The sequence below is a fragment of the Balaenoptera physalus genome, assembly GCF_965194825.1.
Source record: "Balaenoptera physalus genome assembly, chromosome: 12".
Taxonomy (NCBI): Eukaryota; Metazoa; Chordata; class Mammalia; order Artiodactyla; family Balaenopteridae; genus Balaenoptera; species Balaenoptera physalus.
This window is the reverse complement of record NC_138897.1, coordinates 78,758,108-78,777,525: the sequence shown is the minus strand read 5'-3', so window position 1 is coordinate 78,777,525 and position 19,418 is coordinate 78,758,108. Positions and strand designations below refer to the sequence as shown.

Sequence of the window (19,418 nt, the reverse complement as noted above, 5' to 3'; positions counted from 1 at the left end):
TGAACTGGGCTGCCATGGCCCCTGTGAAAGCCTTGTCGGGAATGTGAAAGGCTGCCTGGCTGGCTGGCGGTGCAGGCGAGCCGTCGCTGCCGTTAAATTAACTTTATGGGCCTTTTACAGGTGTGTTAAATAGATGCAGTTATTAACGAGTATATTAAGCCAATTAAAAGCAGCCCTTTGAGTGGGATTTAATGTTGCTCCAGGGAGACAGGAGAGCGGGCCTCGGTGGCACCCTGCCTTCCGGAAGCTGGAGGGGGAGCATGGGTGGAGGGGTGAGAGCGGAGAGGTGAGCGGCTCGGATTCCGACTGGAGGCAGGCCACGGCCTTTTGACGCCCGGCTCAGCCACTTGCCGGGGGTGACCTGGGGCAGCCGCTGGACGTGAGCCTCGGTTTCCCATCTGTAAGGGGCTGAAGGGGTGGGCGCCTCAGGCGTTGCCGAAGTCAGCGTGATACTCTGTACGGGCGGGCACGTGGTACCTGCCCATCAGGGGGCAGGTGGAGGTGGGAGGGGTGGCCAGGGCAGGACGCCAGCCCAGGATTCCTGCTCGCACGCCCCGGGCTTCTCCGTGCTGCCCCGGTGGCAGCCCCAGGTGCTCCCAGGCACCTGCCACCCAGACGCCAGTCCCTGTGCGGCTGAGTGCAGCTTCCTGCTGGGCCACTGGACGTCCCCACCAACCCTGGCCCCGGCGAAGTTGTTCCCTTGGTGGACCTCAGACTTTCTGACTGTAAAATGGAGCTATTGGTAACTAACTAGCTTTCCTAGAGGAGGGGTGGGAGAATGAAAGGTGTGCCGGGCACCGGAGCACAGCAGGTGTTTGGTGAATATGCCATTTCCTTCTCATGCTGTCACAGATTTTGCCTATCACCTCCTCCCTAAGGCTCAGGAAGTGGACATGATCTGTGTTGAAACAGGGCTGGGGTGGGGTGTCCAGGACAGGAGGGGTGGGCCCCAGCCCACCGGGAGGAGCAGCCCGTATCTGCATTCCCCTTTGCTGCCGACACTCTGCCCTTGGAGGTGGCAGCCTTCTGAATGCTCAATTAACGTGACACTAATTAGCTGGTGGCACCGGCAGAATCCCTAATGAGGCTGCCCCGGAGGGGGGGCAGGGGAAGGCGCTGGGCCGGGGCAGACGCAGCTGTTCTCTGGCCTCTGCTGGGAGGGAGGCAGGGAGGGGCAGGGCGGCGGCCAGCCACCCCGACCTGCCCCCAGCCCACTGCCCCGGTGGCAGCCCCAGGGCCTTGGAGGTCAGGCCCGGGTGTCACTCCAGGTGCCCCAGCTACCAGCTGGGGGACCTCAGAGGGGAGTGACCCCAGCTCGCTGGCCTCCATTTCTCCTAAGGGGACGGTGTGAGGATTAAATGAGAGGATGCGTGTCAGAAGGCCTGGTACGTAGTGGTGCTCAGAGAAGGCTGGCTGCCTGCCTTCTAGCTCTTTCTGTGCCAGAGCAGGCAGTACAAGGTAGTGGTGGTCATTGGGCACCGCACAAAGGGTCCTCTCATTCTCTAAGCATGTTGTGTGTACACATGTCCAAGCTCACACACATGCTCAGATGCCTAGGGTCACACATGTGAGCCACGTGTGCCCAGATATTCAGGGATGTCCTGCACATGCAGAGGCTGGCAGGTGCTCACAGGCACACGTACCCGTGTCTACATCCTCCTTCCCCACCTCTGGAGCCCCAGCTGGAGCCCTGCGGTGGCCAAGGTGTCCCTCCCTGTAGGCAGGTCTGGGAGTACTTCAGTCCCTCCCCAGTCTGACTTTCCTGCACCTCAGTTTCCCTGACCTGCTCCTTGACTGGGCTCGGTCTTTGGGAGCCCACTCCTCACTGTCTCCCAGGACCCAGCAATGCCCATCCCCCGCCCTGGGCTTTGCCTGTGTTCCCGTCTCACCCTGCTGCATTGGCCGTGATGCATGTGGGATCTTAGTTCCCCGACCAGGGATTGAACCTGCGCCCCCTGCAGTGGAAGCTCGGAGTCTTAACCACCGGACCACCAGGGAAGTCCCTGTCCCTCTGTCTTCGTGGCGGCTGTCTTTGCCCTTTGGAACTGCTGCCTCATCTCTCCCTCCTTTTGGCCATTTTCCTACTCCTCTCTGTCTCCATCCACATCCATGCTGGTCTGACCCCACATCCCTTCCCTCCCCCCTCCAGTCTCTGTCTCCAATCCTTAGTCTCACCCCCTCCCACCCACTACTGGCTCCCTGCCCCTCCCCGTTGCTGTCTTTCTGCCACCACATCGTGGCTCTCTATTCTGGATACTGGTCCGTTGTAAGTGCTGAAGACTTCCTCTCTCAATTTGGGGGCTCATCTTGACTTTTTTTTGGGTGTATTTTGCTGAGTTTTAAATTTTACCGTGGTCCAACCTGTCTCTTCACTTGTACTTTTTTTCCCTCTCAGTTTGCAAATCCTTCCTATCCTGAGGAAGATGTTCTCTGTCATTTTCTTCAAAGAAGAAATCTATCTGTTTTCCATGGTTTTTTGGTCTGCCTAGAATTCCTGTTGATGTATGGTGTTGCGTAAGGCTCCAGTGTCATTTACTCCATGTGGATAACTGGTTGTCCCAGCACTGCATATTCATCCCCAGTGATCTGCAAGACCCACTTCATCCTAGATGGAGCTGGATAGTGCGTGGATCCATTTCTAGATGCTCTGCTCCATCCCCTGGTCCCCTCTTTCCCTTTGTTAGTCCCATGGTTTCAGCCTTAAGCCATGGCAGTACTGGCCCTTATACTTTTTTTTTTTTTAATTATTATTTATTTGGCTGAGTTGGGTCTTAGTTGCGGCACACGGGATCTTTCGTTGTGGCGCGTGGGCTCAGTGGTTGTGGTGCGTGGGCTTAGTTGTTCGGCGGCATGTGGGATCTTAGTTGCCCGGCCAGGGATCGTCCCCTGCGTTGGAAGGTGGATTCTTAGCCACTGGACCACCAAGGAAGTCCCTGGTTCTTATACTTCTTTGTCAAAAGCAACTTGGCCATTCTTGGCCCTTTGTTCTTTCCTTATCAACTTCCACATCAGGTTTTCAAGTTATACACAGGATGGCCAGGATGTAGGGATTGGATTGAAGTTTTTCCATATTGAATCTCTCTCCATGCACAGGACATATGTCTAAGTTTGTTCTGGTCTTTAAAAACTGTCATTATATAAACTTAAATTTTTCTCCATAGAGGTTATTTACCTCTTTTATCAATTTATTTTAGGTTCCTTAATAAATTGTAATAGTATCATAACTTAGATAAAATGGACAATTCCTACATAGACACAAACTACCAAAACTGACTTAAGAAGAAATAGAAAATCTGAATAGACCTATAACAAATAAAGAGATTAAATTAGTGATCAAAACATTTACCCACAAAGAAAAGCCCAGGCCTAGAAGGCTTCACTGTTGAATTCTATAGAACATTTAAAGAAGAATTAATGCCAATTATTCCACAAACTCTTCTAAAAAAGAGACTAGGAAGGAACACTTGCAAACTAATTCTGTGAGGCCAGTATTACCCTAATGTCAAAACCAGACAAAGACACCACAAAATAACTATAGACTAATATCACTTATGAATATGTACTTGGTCCTCCATATCCACAGGTTATATACATCCATGGATTCAACCAACTGAGGACCAAAAATTCCAAAAAGCAAAACTTGAATTTGCTGTGCAGCAGCAACTATTTTCATAGCATTTACATCATATTTACAACTATCTACATATCATTTACATTATATTTACAACTATTTACATAGTATTTACATTGTACTAGGTATAAGTAATCTAGAGATGAGCTAAAGTATATGCAGGGGAATTCCCTGGTGGTCCAGTGGTTAGGACCCCACACTTTCACTGCCGAGGGCCAGGGTTCAATCCCTGGTCGGGGAACTAAGATCCCACAGGCCACACAGTGCGGCCAAAAAAAGAAAAAAGTATATGCATAGATTATACTCAAATACTATGTCATTTTATGTATCAATATAAGAGATGTGAACATCTGTGGATTTTTGTATCCACTTCCGGGGGGCGGGGGGGAGTCTTGGAGCCAATCTCCCAGGGATACCATGACTGTACATGCAAAAATCAACAAAATACTAGCAAACTTAATCCAGTAATATATAAAAGGCATTATATACCATGACCAAGTGGGACTTATCCCAGGAATGCAAAGTTGGCCTAACATCCAAAACTCAATTAATGTAATACACCATATAGATAGAATAAAGGACAACTACCACATGATCATCTCAGTGGATGCAAAAAAGCATCTGATGTAATCTAAGGTACCTTCATGATAAAATATTCAACAAACTAGGATAGAAGGGAACTTCCTCAACCTGAGAAAGAGTATTTAGGAAAAATTCACAGATTATGTCACATTTAATGGTAAAAGACCGAATGCTTTCCCTCAAAAATCAGGAATAAGATTGCCACTTCTATTCAACATTGTACTAAAGATTCTAGCCAGGGCGATTAGACAAGAAAAAGATAAAAGTCATTCACATAAAAAGCAAGAAGTAAAACTATCTCTTTTCATAAATGACATAATCTTGCACATAGAAAATCACATGAGGGCTTCCCTGGTGGCTCAGTGGTTAAGAATCCGCCTGCCAATGCAGGGGAAACGGGTTCACGCCCTGGTCCAGGAAGATCCCACATGCCGCAGAGCAACTAAGCCTGTGTGCCACAACTACTAAGCCTGTGCTCTAGAGCCTGCAAGCCACAACTGCTGAGCCCACGTGCCACAACTACTGAAGCCCACGCGCCTACAGTCCGTGCTCCGCAGCAAGAGAAGTCACTGCAACGAGAAGCCCGCGCACCGCAACGAAGACCCGATGCAGCCAAAAATAAATAAATAGATAAATAAGTTTATAAAAAAAAGAAAATCCTATGAAATTCACTAAAAAAACTATTAGAATAAACAAGTTCAGCAAGTTTGCAGGATCAATATACAGAAATCAACTGTATTTCTATACATGCATAATGAACGGTCCAAAACAAAATTAAGAAAATGACTGCGTATACAAGAGCATCAAAAAATAAAACTTAGAAGTAAATTTAACAAAAGAGCAAAAGTTATAATCTGAAAAAAATTTTTTTGAAATTAAAGAAGATTTAAATAAATGGAAAGACATCAGACATTCATGGATTAGAAGACTTAATATCAAGATGATAATATTCCCTAAACTGGTGTACAGATCCAACACAGTCCCTATCAAAATCCCAGATGGCTTCTTTGCAGAAATTCACAAGCTGATCCTAAAATTCATGGGACCCAGAAGACCCAATACAATCTTGAAAAACAACAAAGTTGGAGGATTCACAATTTCTGATTTCATGACTTACTACAAAGCTACAATAATCATGACAGTGTGGTACTGGGATAAGGAAAAACATGTAGATCCAAAGAATTGAGAATCCAGAAATAAGCCCTCACATTTATGGTAAACTGATTTTTGCCGAGGGAGCCAAACGATTCAATAGGGAAAGATTGGTTTCTTCAACAAATGGTGCTGGAACAAGATATCCACATGCAAAAGAATGAAGTTGGACCTTTCTTCACACCATGCACAAAAGTTAACTCAAAATGGATCACAGACCTAAAAGTAAGAGCTAAAATTAGAAAAGTCTTAGGCAAAAACATAGGAGTAAATTTTCCTCCTTAACGTAGGGTTAAGCAAAGCCTTTTTAGATACAACACCAAAAGCACAAGTGACAAAAGAAATTTTTACTTCATCAAAGTTAAAACCTTTTGCACTTCAAAGGACACCATGAAGAAAGTGAAAAAGGCAACCCTAGAATGGGAGAAAATATTTGTGAATCATGAATCTGATAAGGAACTTGTATCTAGAATATATAAAGAACGTTTACAACTTAATAAAAAGACAGCCCAATTTAAAAATGGGCAAAAGAGCAGAACAGACATTTCTTCAAAGAAGATATACAAAGGCCTGTATGCACATAAAAAGATGCTCAACATCCTTAGCCATTAGGGAAATGCAAATCGAAACTACAGTGATACCACTTCATATGCACTAGGATGGCTGGAATCAAAAAGATGACAAGTTTTGGTAAGACGTGGAGACAGTGGAACCCTCAAACACTGCTGGTGGGAATGTCAAATGGCGCAACTGCTTTGGAAACCAATTTGGCAGGTCCTCAAAAAAGTAAGCATACAATTACCATGTGACCCAGCAATTCCACTCCTAGGTGCATATGCAAGGGAAATGAAAACATACACCCACACTGAAAATTATATACAAATGTTCATAGCATTATTCATAGTTGCCAAAAATGTGGAGATGACCCAAATGTCCATCAGTTGATAGTAGATAAACAAAACATGGCATATCCACACAATGGAATATTATTCGGCACTAATAAGGATGAAGTACTGATGCATGCTACAACATGGATGAACCTTGAAAACAAGGTCACATATGATTTCATTTATATGAAATATCCAAAGTTGGGAAATCTAGAGAGACAGATAGTAGTTTAGTGGTTGCCTAGGGCTGTGAGGGGGCTGAGGGGTAGCTGGGCAGTGACTGCTATTGGCTATGGGGTTTCTTTTGGGGGTGTGGAGAAAATGGTCTGGAAGTTGATAATTGGTGATGGTTGGACAACTGTGAATTTATGCTAAAAAGTATTCACTAGTATACTTTTTTTTTTAAAGCAAGTTTTTTTAAAAAAAATTTTTATTTATTTATGGCTGTGTTGGGTCTTCGTTCCTGTGCGAGGGCTTTCTCTAGTTGCGGCAAGCGGGGGCCACTCTTCATCGCGGTAAGCGGGCCTCTCACTATCACGGCCTCTCTGGTTGCGGAGCACAGGCTCCAGACGCGCAGGCTCAGTAATTGTGGCCCAAGGGCCCAGCTGCTCCGCGGCATGTGGGATCCTCCCAGACCAGGGCTCGAACCCGTGTCCCCTGCACTGGCAGGCAGATTCTCAACCACTGCGCCACCAGGGAAGCCCCACTAGTATATTTTTAATGGGTGAGTTGTAGAGTCCCTGTTACCATACACGTAAAACTGTCCCCACCCCCAACTGTAATAGTATCTTTTTGTAATACATATTTCCCAACTCTTTGTTATAGATACAGAGCTGGCAAACTACCACCTGCAGGCCAAATGGGGTGTGCAACCTGCTTTTGTAAATAAAATTTTATTGGAACCCAGCCATGCACACTCATTTCTGTGTGTCTGTGGCAGTTTTCGCACCACAATGCCGCAGAGCTGAGTAGTTACAATAGACACTGTACGGCCTGCGAGGCCGAAAATATCGGCTCTTTACAGAAGTTTGCCCACTTCTGCTGTAGAGGAATGAAATCGCATTTGTATGTTGATATTCTTTTTTTTTTTAATTTTTTTCTATTATTCCGCTTTTATTTTTTAAAAACTTTGTTGAAATGTAGTTGATTTACAATGTTGTGTTAGTTTCAGGTGTACAGCAAAGTGATTCAGTTATGTGTGTGTGTATATATATACATATATATTCTCTTTTAGATCCTTTTCTATTATAGGTTATTACAAGATATTGAGTATAGTTCCCTGTGCTATACAGTAGCTCCTTGTTGGTTATCTACTTTATGTATTGTATGTTGATGTTCTGTCTGCAAATCTTGCTGAATTCTTGTTCTCTTGAGGTTTCTATGCAGACAGTCTGACTTCTTTCTAATCCTTAAAACTTGTTATTTATTATCCCCTGTCTTACTGAGATGGCCAGGACCTCTGTACAATGTGGGAAGGCAGTGATTTGGGTCTCTGTCCTCCTCTGATTTTATCAACCCTTGGGTTGGTTTGTGGTGGACTGTGGTTGTATCCTCCGTAATAGAAGAAGGAAGTTGCCTGCCGTCCTAGTTTGCTAAGAGCTTATTTTTATTCATTCAATCATAAAAGGAGGCTAACTCCATCTGGGCCTGTCCTGGCCGTCACCTCTGAGCGTCTCTCCCCTCCTGGGCTCGGTTCCGAGGCAGGGGTGGCCCTGGACCATCCCTCCATCCCCGGGGCTGTGCTCAGCAACAGCTCTGTAATTGAATCTGCTGTGCGGCCAGCGGTGGGTTTTTAATTTTATTGGAATTTTAAATTGCTTTGTTTCTTCCTTATTTTATTAGTGTTAGTGGAAGCAGCTGCACCTGCAGGAATGCTTGTGGGGCTACGGCCCGCAGGGGCAATGGCGCCAGCCTTTGGGATTGGGGGTGTTGGGCAGGAGTCAGGTGAGGAGGGGTGGGCGTTGGGGAGAAGCTCCATCTGTGAAGATGCGAAGGATGGGCTGGGGAACCTCTTATCCCTTTGTGGTATGGGTGTGGGGAAAGGGGTCCTGCCCTCTGGGGGAGATGGGGGCAGGTAAAGGGTTTGAGTCTGCTGCCAGGCCCTGGGGATTCTCTCCTTTTCTTCTTATTCCCACGTCACAGCGGAGGAAACGAAGGTCTAGAGAGGGCCAGTCCCTCATTTGCCCAAGACCACACATACATCCCATTCAGGGCACAGCCAGGATTTGACCCCCCAGGCCATCTGGTCTCAAAGCCTGTGCCCTGGGGGCTCCTGGGGAGGAGGGCAGGGCAGTCACTCAATCCTCATCTTCAGAGGACCAGCCTGAGGCACAGAGAGGCTGCGTCCCTCACCCGGGGTCCGGCAGAGCGAGGCTGGATGCTCACACCAGGCTCCTGGGGCAGCTGCCACGGCCCCTCCCTCCCTGGATGACAGGTCCCTGAGTCTACCCCTGCACCAGCTGAGCCCCCATGGTGCCTCTCTGCCTGGCCCGTACTTTTAGCGGCGTGTGACTCAAAGTTTATGTATCAAAACCATGATGAGAAAGTCAAATATTTATTAGGGGCACGGTCCTGAGCAGCTGAGAAGAACAGGCTTCTGTCCCAGGGGTGGGTGGGTCCTGTTGGGGACCCAGGGACTCTACCCAGCTGGGAGTAGCCCAAGATCTTAGGCCTGAGGTAGGGAAGGGGGACGGACTTTCCCTCCCGCCACATCTTTTTCCCTTTCTCTTTCTCCAGGTAACTTTCTCTGGTTAGCTGGAACAGGCTACAGCAGCCAGCCGCCTGGGCTCCTGGACACGTGGCTGCCCGCGCCCCCGGCTCCTCCACCTGCCTGACCTCAGGTCCTAAGAGAGGTAAACTGCAGCCATTTCTGGTTCACTGGCTACGTTCTGGGCGCTTGTGGAGGTCAGTCCTCGTGTAGCCCAGTGTAGTCAGGCCGCTCTGATCCCATTTCACAGGAAGTAGAGGGAGGAGGGCTCAGATCAGGCCACGTCTTCTCCCCACCGGGTTTTTGACATTATCATCACAGATGGTCAGAGCTGGATGGCTTCTTAAGTCCATCTGATCTGACCCCTTGCTTTACAGAAGGGAGAATGCGGGCCCCAGGAGGCCAATTGACTCATCCAAGGTCACGCTACATGTGGCCCAGTCAAGACCTTTCTCCCTTAGTGAGAAACAGCACAGCCCGAGGTCTGGTCACGAAGCTCAGGGCCAGCCCTTCCTGTCTCGGTTCTGCCTGGGGGCCACAGGGACAAGAGGGTCAGCCTAGGCCTGAATGCCCGGGAGTCTTGTCCAGGCCTTGACCAGGCGGCAGGGCACCCAATTCAGTTTGCTTATCTCCCTTCCTGCTGCCATCTCTCCTGTGCTCTTCAGTTACAGGCAGAGTCAGTGTCTTTTCCAATAAGTGCAAAGATGTCAAAGGGTCTGAGTGGGCAGGGGAAGCAGGACATCCTTGGTGGCCCTCCACATTCTCTAGTTCCGGCCTTGGAGCAGGAAGGAAGGACTGGCCCAGGTCATTGTGCCCAGCCCTTATCTCCAGCCAGTTGGCAGCAGAGGGCAAGGCAGGGGACGGTGGCAATCAGAGGTTAAAATGCACAGATCCTTTAAACCAGCAAGCCCATCCTGGAAGAATTTTTTGCACAGATAGATATACGTACGTGTACGAAGCTGATGTTCATTACAGCACCGTTCAGAATAGCAAGAGACTAGAAACAACCTAAACGTCCATCAACAGGGAGATGGTTAAAACATTATATTCATCTGTACAATGGAATACGAGGGTACTCTTTCTGTCAGGTGAGGAATAATCTCCAAGACACATCGGTAAGAAAAAAGGCAAGGAGCTGAGAAGTATGTCGGGGTGCAAATGTTTACATAAAAGGTATTTACTGCCCCTCCTACGTGCATGCATTTTTCAGGAGGGTATTTAAGAAACTGCTAATGCTGGTTTCCTCTGGGAAGGAGAGTTATTTTTCACTGTAAATCCTTATGCCTTCTGAATTATGTGCCACAGACAATCTATTCAGTGGAGTATCTAATTTTATAAAAGAGAACGTGTTCTCCCTGGAGGCCATGTAAAGGAGGGAAGGGGGCTGTGCATGAAAAACATTTTTCCTTGAAACCGAAGGCCCTTCCAGATTATCTGTCATTGTTCTATTTTTGATGAGGCAGACATGCATTCTGTAAACCCCTATCTCTGAAAGAACACCATCAGAGGACCTTCAGTTCTGAGGATGTTGATATAACATCTTAGGTCCCCCTTGTCTTTCTGGAAATACCCTCCAGAGGCAAGTAATCAAAATTGAACCAGCACAGGACCTAATCAAAATATATAAGAAAAGGGAAGGAAAGGCAAAATATAAGTAATGGTTGGCAAAAAAACACTTCCCATCAGAAAAATGTGGCCACAGAAGAGATGAAGATTATGGCCAAATATTTCATTGTGAAGGAAACAATGTAGTAAGCAACTGTTTCCATAAAGCAGAAATGCAAAGAGTAGGAGGAAAAAACTTATCATAAAAGGAGAAATGGAATGAGCACAGGGAGAAAAAAAAGAAGTCATAGAAAACAGGATGAAAAGTGATCAAAATGAAAGGGAAATAGGGAGTCAGAAAGGCATAATTAGAAGAGGGTACATAGGGAAGATGGGCAAAAGACAGCCAATCTGTGCTTAACTAGAGTCCCCAAAAGAAGGAAAGTGAAATAATACAAGCCTTGGATCTGCCTGTCGAAAGGCACAGACTGTTCCAGGAGAAACAGACTCTGAAGGGTCAACCCCAAGACACAGGCTAGTAAAGTAATGGCATGAAAGATGTGGAAAGATCAAAATGAAATATAAAGGAGGAGGGCTCAGGCTTCAACTTCTCCATGGCAACATTCAACATTAGAAAAGAACAGAACAAGGTCTACAAAAATCCTCAAGGAAACAAAGTGACCCAGGAATTATTTTTTTGCTCATTCAAGTAGAAAGTCGACAGACCATCCTGAATGTGCGGGAATTCCAGGAGTGTTGTTCACAGGAGGCCTTAAGCCACAGACTAGAGGGCAACTTCAGATGGTGGAAAAATAAGGCAAAAGAACTGGTGATGAGCATGGACCCTGTTTATCTAGGAGACTGAGATGGATAGAACTGTGGGAGTGTGGTGATGTAACCAGAGGTTAACATCACAAGCCCTAGGAGTAAAATAATGGTATCACTAAGAAGAGAGGGGATGGGGAAAGAGGGGAACAGTAGTATAAGTACACAGGTGTCCTCATTTTTAATAGCTGGTATCAAAAGATATTTAAAGCTGATGTCAGTTAATAGAGGTTTAAAAGGATGAAGTGAACGCTGAGAAAGTGCTGTAGGGAGAAAAAGGAAATACACTAATTTCATCATTTTGTTCATTTTAGGGTAGATGGAATAGATGCTGTTACAAAGAGACAAAAAATTAGGGGATTATTTAATGCTACACCACTAGAACAAGAACACCAGCCTTCCCTATGATTAGTAGGTACACAAAGCAGAGAACTTAGATCACATAGGGAAAGACTTTTCAAAGCAATTAAAACAAAGCACAGCATGACTGAACTAATACCAGACATCTGTTATATCAATAAATGTAAATGGGCTAAACTCTATTAACATTTTTTTAAAAGGCATTCAGATTGGATCACAAAGCTTAATTCAACTCTATATTATATGAGTCACATCTAAACAAAGTAATTCAGAAAGGTTGAAATAAAAGGACTGGCAAAGGTTTCAAGAAAAATGTGAATTAAAAAAGCATCTTAATAGGCAGTTCCCATCTTAATAGATAAGATTGAATCCAGGCCAAAAAGTATTAAATACAGCCAAGAAGGATGCAATTCACCATGGAGATTTAAGGTACTAATACCTGTGCATTAAATTCCATTGCATCTTGGATACACAAGACCTAACTAATGTAATTAACAGGGTAGATATAACTGGTTAACACCAAACTCTGAATCCCGGAAACAAAGCCACATCTTTTCAAATTCCCATAAAAAGTCACAAAACTCACAAAAATCACCAGAGATTATATCACAAAGAAAACTTCACCGAAGTCCAAAAAAGTAGAAATCATAGATAGCATTCTCTGATTATAATGCAATAGAACTAGAAATAACAAAACACAAAGGCACCTACTACCTGGGTGGATAGATGGAACTCAAATGAGCCTGAAGCCAAAGAAGAAGAAATCAAAGCCAAAGTTATAAAGTTACCTAGAAAATACTGATAATAAAAATACATGCTAGAACCTACAGGATACAGCTAAAGCAGTGCTGAGAGAATTCACAGCCTTAATTTTCCTTTTTTTCTTGTTTAGCAGTATAAAGATTTAAGCCTCTCAAGAAATTTTTTAAAAAGGAAAGCAGGAGGAAGATTTTAATAAAGATAAATGCATAAATTAATGAATTAGGAACCAGAAACGGGTAATTACTATAAATGGATCCTGAAGATGGTTCTTTGGGAAAGAGGGGTAGATAACCTCATTAGCTAACTAACCTAATCAAGAAAATGCGTAGGGGAGCACACACAAAATATACAATACAATATAAGAAACAAGGGTAAAGTAATCATTTAAAAGAATTTATTTTGTGCAACCTCATGCAAATAAATTCAAAAACCTGGATAAAATGGGTACGTTTCTAGAGAAACATAATTTACCAAACTCATTCAAGAACAATTAGATCAATCATTACAGAAGAAATAGAGAACATTATCTCAGAGTTACCCAGCCCTCCATCTCCCAAATAAATACACTAGCCCAGACTGCTTCATGAAGGATCAAACAATCTTTAAAGAACAGATAATCCATTTCTACTTAAGCTGTTATAAAGCACAGAGGAAGAAGGAAAGCCTCCATTGTCTTTATGAAGCAAATGTAACACTGATAGCAAAACCCAACAAAAACTGTTCCAAAAAAAGAAAACTAAAGACTATTCTCACTGATGAAATTGAGGCAAAACTCCTAAACAAAATATAAAACCCAATTCTATGGTATGTTATAATGTAATATTTATCATGACCAAGTGGGAACCAACCAGGAATGCAAGGATGGTTCAATATAAAGAAATCTGTATCATTATTCATATTAACAGAACAAAGAAAAAACCCATATGATCAGTTTCACAGACATTGAAAAGTCATTTGGTAAAGTTCAGATTCCATTCTTGATTTTTAAAATTCTCAACTAAATAGGAATAGATGGACACTTATTTAACCTGATAAAATATCTGCCCCTAAACCAGCATTCTGTGTAATGAGGAAATCCTAGAAGCTTCTCAAGGGCAAAGACAAAGCAAGAATGTCTACTGTCACCACTATTATTTTTCACTGTTCCAGGGATAGTAGACAACACTATTAAATAAGACAAAGAAATCAAGGTATAAGACTTGCAAGGGGCTTCCCTGGTGGTGCAGTGGTTAAGAATCCGCCTGCCAATGCAGGGGACACAGGTTCGAGCCCTGGTCCAGGAAGATCCCACATGCCGTGGAGCAACTAAGCCCGTGCACCACAACTACTGAGCCTGCACTCTAGAGCCTGTGAGCCACAGCTACTGAGCCCGCGTGCCACAACTACTGAAGCCCACACGCCTACAGCCCATGCTCCGCAATGGGAGAAGCCACCGCAATGGGAAGCCCGCGTACCACAACGAAGAGTAGCCCCCGCTCGCCGCAACTAGAGAGAGCCCACGTGCAGCAACGAAGACCCAAAGCAGCCAAAAATAAAAATAAATAAATTTATCCAAAAAAAAAATTAACTTTCCAGAGGAAGGAAACTTTAAAAATGTGTAAGATCTAAATGAAGAAAATACTAAAACATTCCTGAGGAACACAAAAGAAAGTCTGAACAAACAGAAAGGTATAGATCATGTTATTGGAGGGAAAGACATCATCATAAAAATGTCATTTCTTCCTAATTTATAAATTGCATGCAATCCCAGTAAAAACCCAAACAGGATTTTGTTCTTACCTAGATAAGTTGATTCTACAGTCCAGACAGAAAACTAATGGAACAGCCAAGGTATTTCTGCATAAGAGGATGGTGAATAACAAGCAAGAAGCACCAGCAAATATTAAAATGTTTTATACACATGCTTACAGCATGGATGAACCTTGAAAACACTATGCAGAGGGAAAGAAGCCAGTCACAAAAGGCCACATACTGTATGAGTCCCTTCCTAGGAAAGTCCAAAATAGGGGAATCTATAGAGAAGGGAGGAGCCAGGGGGATGAGGGAGTGGGAAAGGGATTTCTTCTGAGGTGATAAAAATGCTCTAAAATGAACTGTGCTGATGGATGCAAAGTTCTAAATACACTAAAACCACTGAACGGTACACTTCAAATGGGTGGATTGTATGGTATGTGAATAATATCTCAATAAAGCCATTAAAAATGTTTAAATGTGTTATAATGCTACAATAATGAAAACAGTATTGCACTGATATTTGAATACACTTGCAATGCATACCCCGCACTTTGCACCAGATAAATTATCAAATAATCAAAGATCGTATATTTTAAAAATTAAACCAGAGAAGAACTAGAAGAATCCCTGGGGACACCTTTTGTTTGTTTTTTAAAAAAATCTCAGCGTGAGAAAGTACATTCTAAGTATGACACAAAATCCAAAGGCCATAAAAGGAAATACTGACAAATTTTAGTTCACCAAAAAACTACTCCATGGCAGAATCAAAGACAAATGACAATTTGGGGGAAACATCTGCAATTCATATGACAGACAGAAGTCTAATTCCATCATATACAAAGAGCTCCTATAAATCAATAAGGACAAAACCCAATGAGAAAAATAGATCAAGAAGATGAATAGGTAAGTCAGTCAAACCACATCCATCAAAATTACAAATGCACATACCTTCGACCCGGTATTTCTTCCTGTAGAAATTTATGCTGTAGTTTTACTCACACCTTTGTGACACATACACAGTGACAGAGTTTGTTGCTGCATTGCTTGTAATGGCAACAGGTTGGGTATGGTTCTTCTGAGGGGACTGGTCAGATAAATTATGGATCATCCGTGCTATGAAAAACTATATGGCAAAAGAATGAGGAAGCTCTTTAGAGGCTGACATATAGGATATACTGCTAAGTGAAAAAGTGAGGGGTAGGACAGTGGATAAAATATGTATATACACACATATTTGCTGGGATGTGCATAAAACGTCTCCTGAGAGGACACACAACAGCGGGGAGAGGACGAGTTTTATCTCTATACCCCTTTATTCCTTTTGAATACTGGACCACGTGAGTATATTACCATGTCTGAAGATAAAATACATATTAAAAAAGCAAAAAGCAACAAAGTAAACACTATGGTAAGTGGCAACCGCTCCTGCACTATAGGACAGAGGCAATAGGAAAGGGTGGGGACTGTGGTGAACTGGAGATGGGTGTCCCCTTTAAAGAGGCAATAGTTACATTCTAACCAATAGCTACAGGACAGGAACACAGGCTTATGTTACCAGATCCTCTGATTTGTGTTCAAGACACACTACATCCAGATTTTTATACAAATCTCCCCGTTTTTAAATGTGTCTAAATACTTGGGAAAAATAAAAACCCAAACAACCTATGGTGGTTAAAAATAATCAGATCAGAGGGTTTGGGAGCCCTGTCCTGGATGGTAAAGGAGGACAGACCCTTGGAGGTTACCAAGTCCGGCTCCCTAATGGCCCAGAGAGGGAAAAGACATGCCCAAGATCGCCCAGCAATTCAGTCCCCAAGCTGGGATCCCATTCAGGACTACAGTGAACTTTTGAACAACGTGGTGGTTAATTCAGGCATAACTTACAGTTGGCCCCGCATATCCTTGGTTCCTCCATATCTGCGGATTCAACCAACCACGGACCCTGTAGTACTGTACTATTCACTACTGAAAAAGATCCACCTATAAGTGGACCTGCACAGTTCAAACCTACATTGTTCAAGGGCCGGCTGTGTTTGCTTCCCCATTATCCTCTCTGCTGATGCAGAGGGAGACAGACAGGACACACGGTCAGGTCACAGAAGAAGTGCTGGGGTCGGGGCCATGGTGCTGGTAGTGGTCAGAGAAGGCTGCTGGGGAGAAGGTCACGCCCAGTGGCAGTCAGCCAGACCAGGGGAGTGGGAAGGGACCCCAGGGAGGCAGCACAGACGGGGCAAAGGCCTGGGAGAACACGGACGGTCCAAAGCAGGGTGGTGGTGGGCAGATGTGCCGGAGCGTGGACGGCTTTCCCCGCCTGGGAGCTGCCCTGCGAGGGCCCGAGGTGGGGAAAGCTTGGTGTGTCCAGGAGAGAGGCAGCCCCGTGGACTCGGGGTGGGCAGAGGAAGGGGCGGGGCTAGGGCCACAAGGAGGGCGTGTCACTCACACTTGCGCAGCTCCAGGCTCTTGGTCGGGCAGGCCAGGTGTTGGCCGGGGGCGTTCTGGGTCCTCTGCAGGCAGGCCAGCATGGCTGAGCTGGGGGCCCGCGGCGGGGGGGACGCGCTCTGCGGCAGGGTCCCTGTGAGGAGGGAGAGGAGGCGCTGGTCACCGGGGCTGCTCTGTGCCCACCTCCCCCCTCCCCACCCAGCCCTGCTCACCGTGTGGGCCGCCTCCTCCAGGGGGCTTCCCGACGCCCCCAGGCCTGCTCAGACCCTCACCCCCTCCGTGTTCCCCCAGCAGGCCGTCCTTCCAGGGGTGGTGGCCTCCAGCTCTCCTGTAACCGCCCACCAGCAAATCCGTACCAGCCTCCCCGCCCCTCACCTTCAGCCTTGAGCTCATCAAGGGCAAAGACCCCATCTGGTCATCTTGGGAACCAACATGGACGGGTGCCCGGGAACGGCCAGTGGGCGAATGGGTGTCCCCACTTATTCAGGTGTTGGTCTGCCCTCACCCCCGGCCTGGAGACTTCTCACAGCGCCCCTGGAGGGGAGATGCCCGGGATGGTGTCCCCGGGAGAACCAGAGGTGACCTGTGCTGAGCCCTGAGCCCAGGCCCCGAGGGCCACCAGGGCCCCCTGACTGAGTTCCCTACCCCGAACGGAAAGGGCAGGGCCGCCCAGGGCAGCTCTGCCAGGCTGGGGCGAGGCCCCCCGTGGGCAGCAGCTCAGATGTGGCTCCAGACAGGTCCACGTGTGCTCACGCACCCAGATTCACACAGAAACGAGCATTTTTATCTTCACAGAACCCACTTTCCCGAGAACCCAGAGCCCCCGAGGGGCAGGGTGACACAGCCTGCCCTGGATGGATGGGGAGAGGGTGGGAGGTCTCCTGCCAGGGTCAGGGTAAGGAGAAGGCGGGCTCAACCCTGGACACTGCTGATGTCCACCCAGCCTGGGCGCCCCATGCCCACCCCCTCCCACTCCCACGCCACCGCCACTGCCAAGGCCTGAGCCACCAAGCTGGGCTGGTTTGAAAAAAGAAGAAAGTAGAGGGGAGGGTGTGTTGAAGGGGAAGAAAGAGAAGTTATTTAACACTAAACAGGTGTCTGGAGCCCTAAATTCTGCTGCTTTCTTCTAATAATGAAGTATTCATGAGGAAAAGCCTTTTTTCACTACTTTCTTAAGATACTAATTTCACAACAAGCTCCTTGTTACGGCGCAATTATTCCGATCTTGTATTTCCCCGAGACGGGTGCAGCCTCCTGTCTGTCCTGGACGCCCGGTAAATGAAAGACAATCACGTACCCACCTTTCATTATGCTCTATTTTACTTTCAGCAAAGGTAGCCTGAAAGAAATGATTTACTCTGAAAGGGACTTTTATTCAGTTTCAAAACCAATTTTCTCCTATTACTGTCTCAGAAAAAAAAAAAAGAGAGAGAGAAAGTGGGGGGTGGATGGGGGAGGGTCGGTGGTTCTCATGCGCCACCCCGCCCAGTCGCCAGCCTTAACGCAGCGATGCAGTGAAAGATCTGGTATCCACTTCCTGGCTTTGATTTCTGGTAATTTTAAAATATGCCATTACAATCAGGCAGAAATTATACAGTTTAAAAAGGGAATGAAGTAGGGCTATTGCAGGGATGAAAGCCCTTGACTGCGGGAACGAGGCGCCGCTCCCTGGGGACGCGGGCAGCGGGAGCGGGCCGTGCTGGGGCCCTTTGGGACACACCCGCACACATGGGGACACCCGGGGACACGTGGACATGCTGCCCGCCATGCTGGGCCTCCACACGCATCCCGGACGTGCTCGCTGCATACGCTTTCCTGCAGGTGGGCAAACCCCGTCACACCCTCGCCCACCCCGACTGACACGCTCCCCTGGCACCTCTCAGCACACGCGGGAGGTGCACGGACATGCACAATCATGTGCCCACCTGGAAGGTAAGAGGCCTGTGGTGACCCTGGCAGCCCGGCCCCTCACCCCTACTCCAGCCCAGAGCAGCGGCCACTTCTTGCTGCTCTGATGCAGGGGTTAGGGGACAAAGGGGATAGCTGGAAAAGGCCAGCCAGCTGCAGGGCCCAAGCAAGCCCTCTCCCTCCACAGATGGGGAAACCCAGGCCAGAGGGAGGCAGCACCCTCCCCGGGGCCACCCAGCAGACAGTGACTGGGTGAACCTGCCCCCTCTCCACTGGGCTACACTGCTTCCCACAGGCTGGGGCAGCGCTGGGCCGGGAAGGAGGGAGGCCAGCCTCCTGGCACACCGAGGAAACCTGGGCTGGAAGCCTGGAACCTCCCCTGCCCTAGTGCCTGCTGTGTGACCCCAGGGGAGCTACTGCCCCTTTCTGGTCTTGTAAAAGCACTTCCATGATCCTTCCCAGGTCATTTTTCTCCAGGGTCCTGGCCAAGCCCAGCCCCACTTTGGGAGGTCCTCCCCACCTCTGGCCTTTCACCAGGTGCTGGGGGCCCAGAAGCCCAGCCCCTCTCCAGCGCCCCCCCTCCCCAGGGGCCATGCACCCCAGCATGCTTTTCTGTTGAAAAGGGCAGGCTGGGACTGCAGTGCTAATCGGGTGAGGGGTAGGCTGCCTGTTCTGGGGCCTCTCTAGACCCCATCAGCTGCCCTCCAAGCAGGGCTCTGGTTTCCGAGTGCTCGGATGCTGGACGACCGGGCAGCTCTGGGAGCTGAGGTCACGTGGCCCAGCTCAGGGGGCCACAGAGGATTCCCCAGAGGGGACAGTATCCACGTGAAGGCCTCAGCTCAGCTTTTCTGGTGCAGCCACCTGGATCATTTCATCCCTCGCCTCT

The 19,418-nt window shown here is 47.1% G+C and overlaps 1 protein-coding gene and 1 long non-coding RNA gene across 4 annotated transcripts in view; both read right to left on the bottom strand.

Annotated features, from left to right (window-relative positions):
• Positions 1–19,418, bottom strand: part of FAM222A (family with sequence similarity 222 member A) — a 55,184-nt gene that overhangs the window by 9,896 nt on the left and 25,870 nt on the right. Inside the window, exons 1-2 of one of the 3 annotated variants that reach the window (XM_082417538.1) lie at positions 15,416–16,277; positions 15,134–15,308 (exon numbers count right to left, since the gene is read on the bottom strand). The exons of 1 other annotated variant lie outside the window; for it this stretch is intronic. Coding sequence is in view for 1 of the 2 variants with exons in the window: in XM_082417537.1 (XP_082273663.1) it covers positions 16,626–16,707 (82 nt within the window). In the remaining variant the exon portion in view is untranslated. Of the gene's footprint in view, positions 1–15,133; positions 15,309–15,415; positions 16,278–16,625; positions 16,758–19,418 lie in introns of those variants that run through there. One more of the 3 variants, XM_082417537.1, reaches the window with a different exon arrangement.
• Positions 6,682–14,243, bottom strand: LOC309639858. Its single transcript, XR_014251891.1, has 2 exons — positions 13,580–14,243; positions 6,682–10,915 (listed from the first exon to the last, which is right to left on the bottom strand). It is a non-coding gene; the product is annotated as an uncharacterized lncRNA (long non-coding RNA).